Genomic DNA, 1090 nt, shown 5'->3' with positions numbered 1-1090 from the left:
GGGGGGGACAAGCTTTTTAGCAGGGCCAGCTGGGACAGGACAAGGGGGGATGGCTTTAAACTGAAGCAGGGTGGGTTTAGACTGGATCTAAGGAAGAAATTCTTTGCCGTGAGGGTGGTGAAACCCTGGCAGGGGTTGCCCCGAGAGGGGGTGGAGGCCCCATCCCTGGGACCATTCCAGGCCAGGTTGGCCGGGGCTGTGAGCAACCTGATGTGGTTCAAGGTGTCCCTGCTCCTGCAGGGGGGTTGGGCTGGGTGACCTCTGGGGGTCCCTTCCCACCCAAAATATTCCATGATTCTATGACCCAGGGTTGGGGTCGGGAAATGAGCCCAGGCATCTGCAGGGGACCCCTGCTGCGTGTGACTGGGGTGTGCTCAGGGTGGGGGGGTCCCTCTCCAGTACCTGCAGGTGATCCCTGAGGATGAGGACATCTACGAGCGGTGTCTGACCCAGGCTGAAATCCAAGGGAACATCAACAAAGTGAACGGTGAGCAGAGCTGCGGCTTCCCTCTTGGGGGAGCCTGGGGGTCTTCAGAGCTCATCGGTGGGACCGTGGTACCCTGGGCTTGGGGGGGGAGACCCTGCCCGGGGTGTGGGCAAAGCAGAAAGGAGCTGTCTGTCCGCTTGGGCCAGCTTCAGACCCAGTGGGGAGCGGGGCTGTGTGTGCATTTCCAAGGGAAAATGAGAATTATCGGCGTGCAGGCTTCACCTGGGGGGGATCCCGTGGGGTGGGTTACACCTCTGGGTGTAAACTGGTCTCTCTCTCCCAGTGCACGGAGCTCTGGAGGAGGTGGACGATGCCCTGGAGAGACAGGACGCGCCGGCGCTGTACCGAGCGCTGCAGGACCCTGTCCTGGCCCTGCGATGCCTCCAGCGGGAAAACCTCGACCGCTACTTGGAGCAGCTCAGCGAGGAGCGGGAGCAGAAGGCACTGGTGGGAGCCTGTGGACACGAGGGGGTACCTGTGCTGGGGTGGCACCCCAGGAGGAGGACAGGGGGGGTCCCCGTGGGCAGGGAGTCGCTCTGTGGAGCAGCAGCCTCCCGCAAGGGGTCTGAGCGTGGCTGGCCCACCCGCCGGGGGGGGGTCTGG

The 1090-nt window shown here is 63.7% G+C and overlaps 1 protein-coding gene across 1 annotated transcript in view; it reads left to right on the top strand.

Moving 5' to 3' along the window:
- LOC104132644 (ras GTPase-activating-like protein IQGAP3) overlaps nt 1-1090 on the top strand; it is a gene marked incomplete at both ends in the record, with an annotated part of 15996 nt that overhangs the window by 2106 nt on the left and 12800 nt on the right. The window contains 2 exons of the mRNA XM_035901375.1: nt 379-487; nt 771-958. Of these exons, the coding sequence (XP_035757268.1) occupies nt 379-487; nt 771-958 (297 nt within the window). The remainder of the gene's footprint in view (nt 1-378; nt 488-770; nt 959-1090) is intronic.

This window comes from Egretta garzetta, unplaced genomic scaffold (assembly GCF_000687185.1).
Source record: "Egretta garzetta isolate BGI_Z169 unplaced genomic scaffold, ASM68718v1 scaffold1299, whole genome shotgun sequence".
NCBI classification, from domain to species: domain Eukaryota; kingdom Metazoa; phylum Chordata; class Aves; order Pelecaniformes; family Ardeidae; genus Egretta; species Egretta garzetta.
Note: the sequence above shows the minus strand (reverse complement) of the source record. Positions and strands in the feature narration are given on the sequence as shown.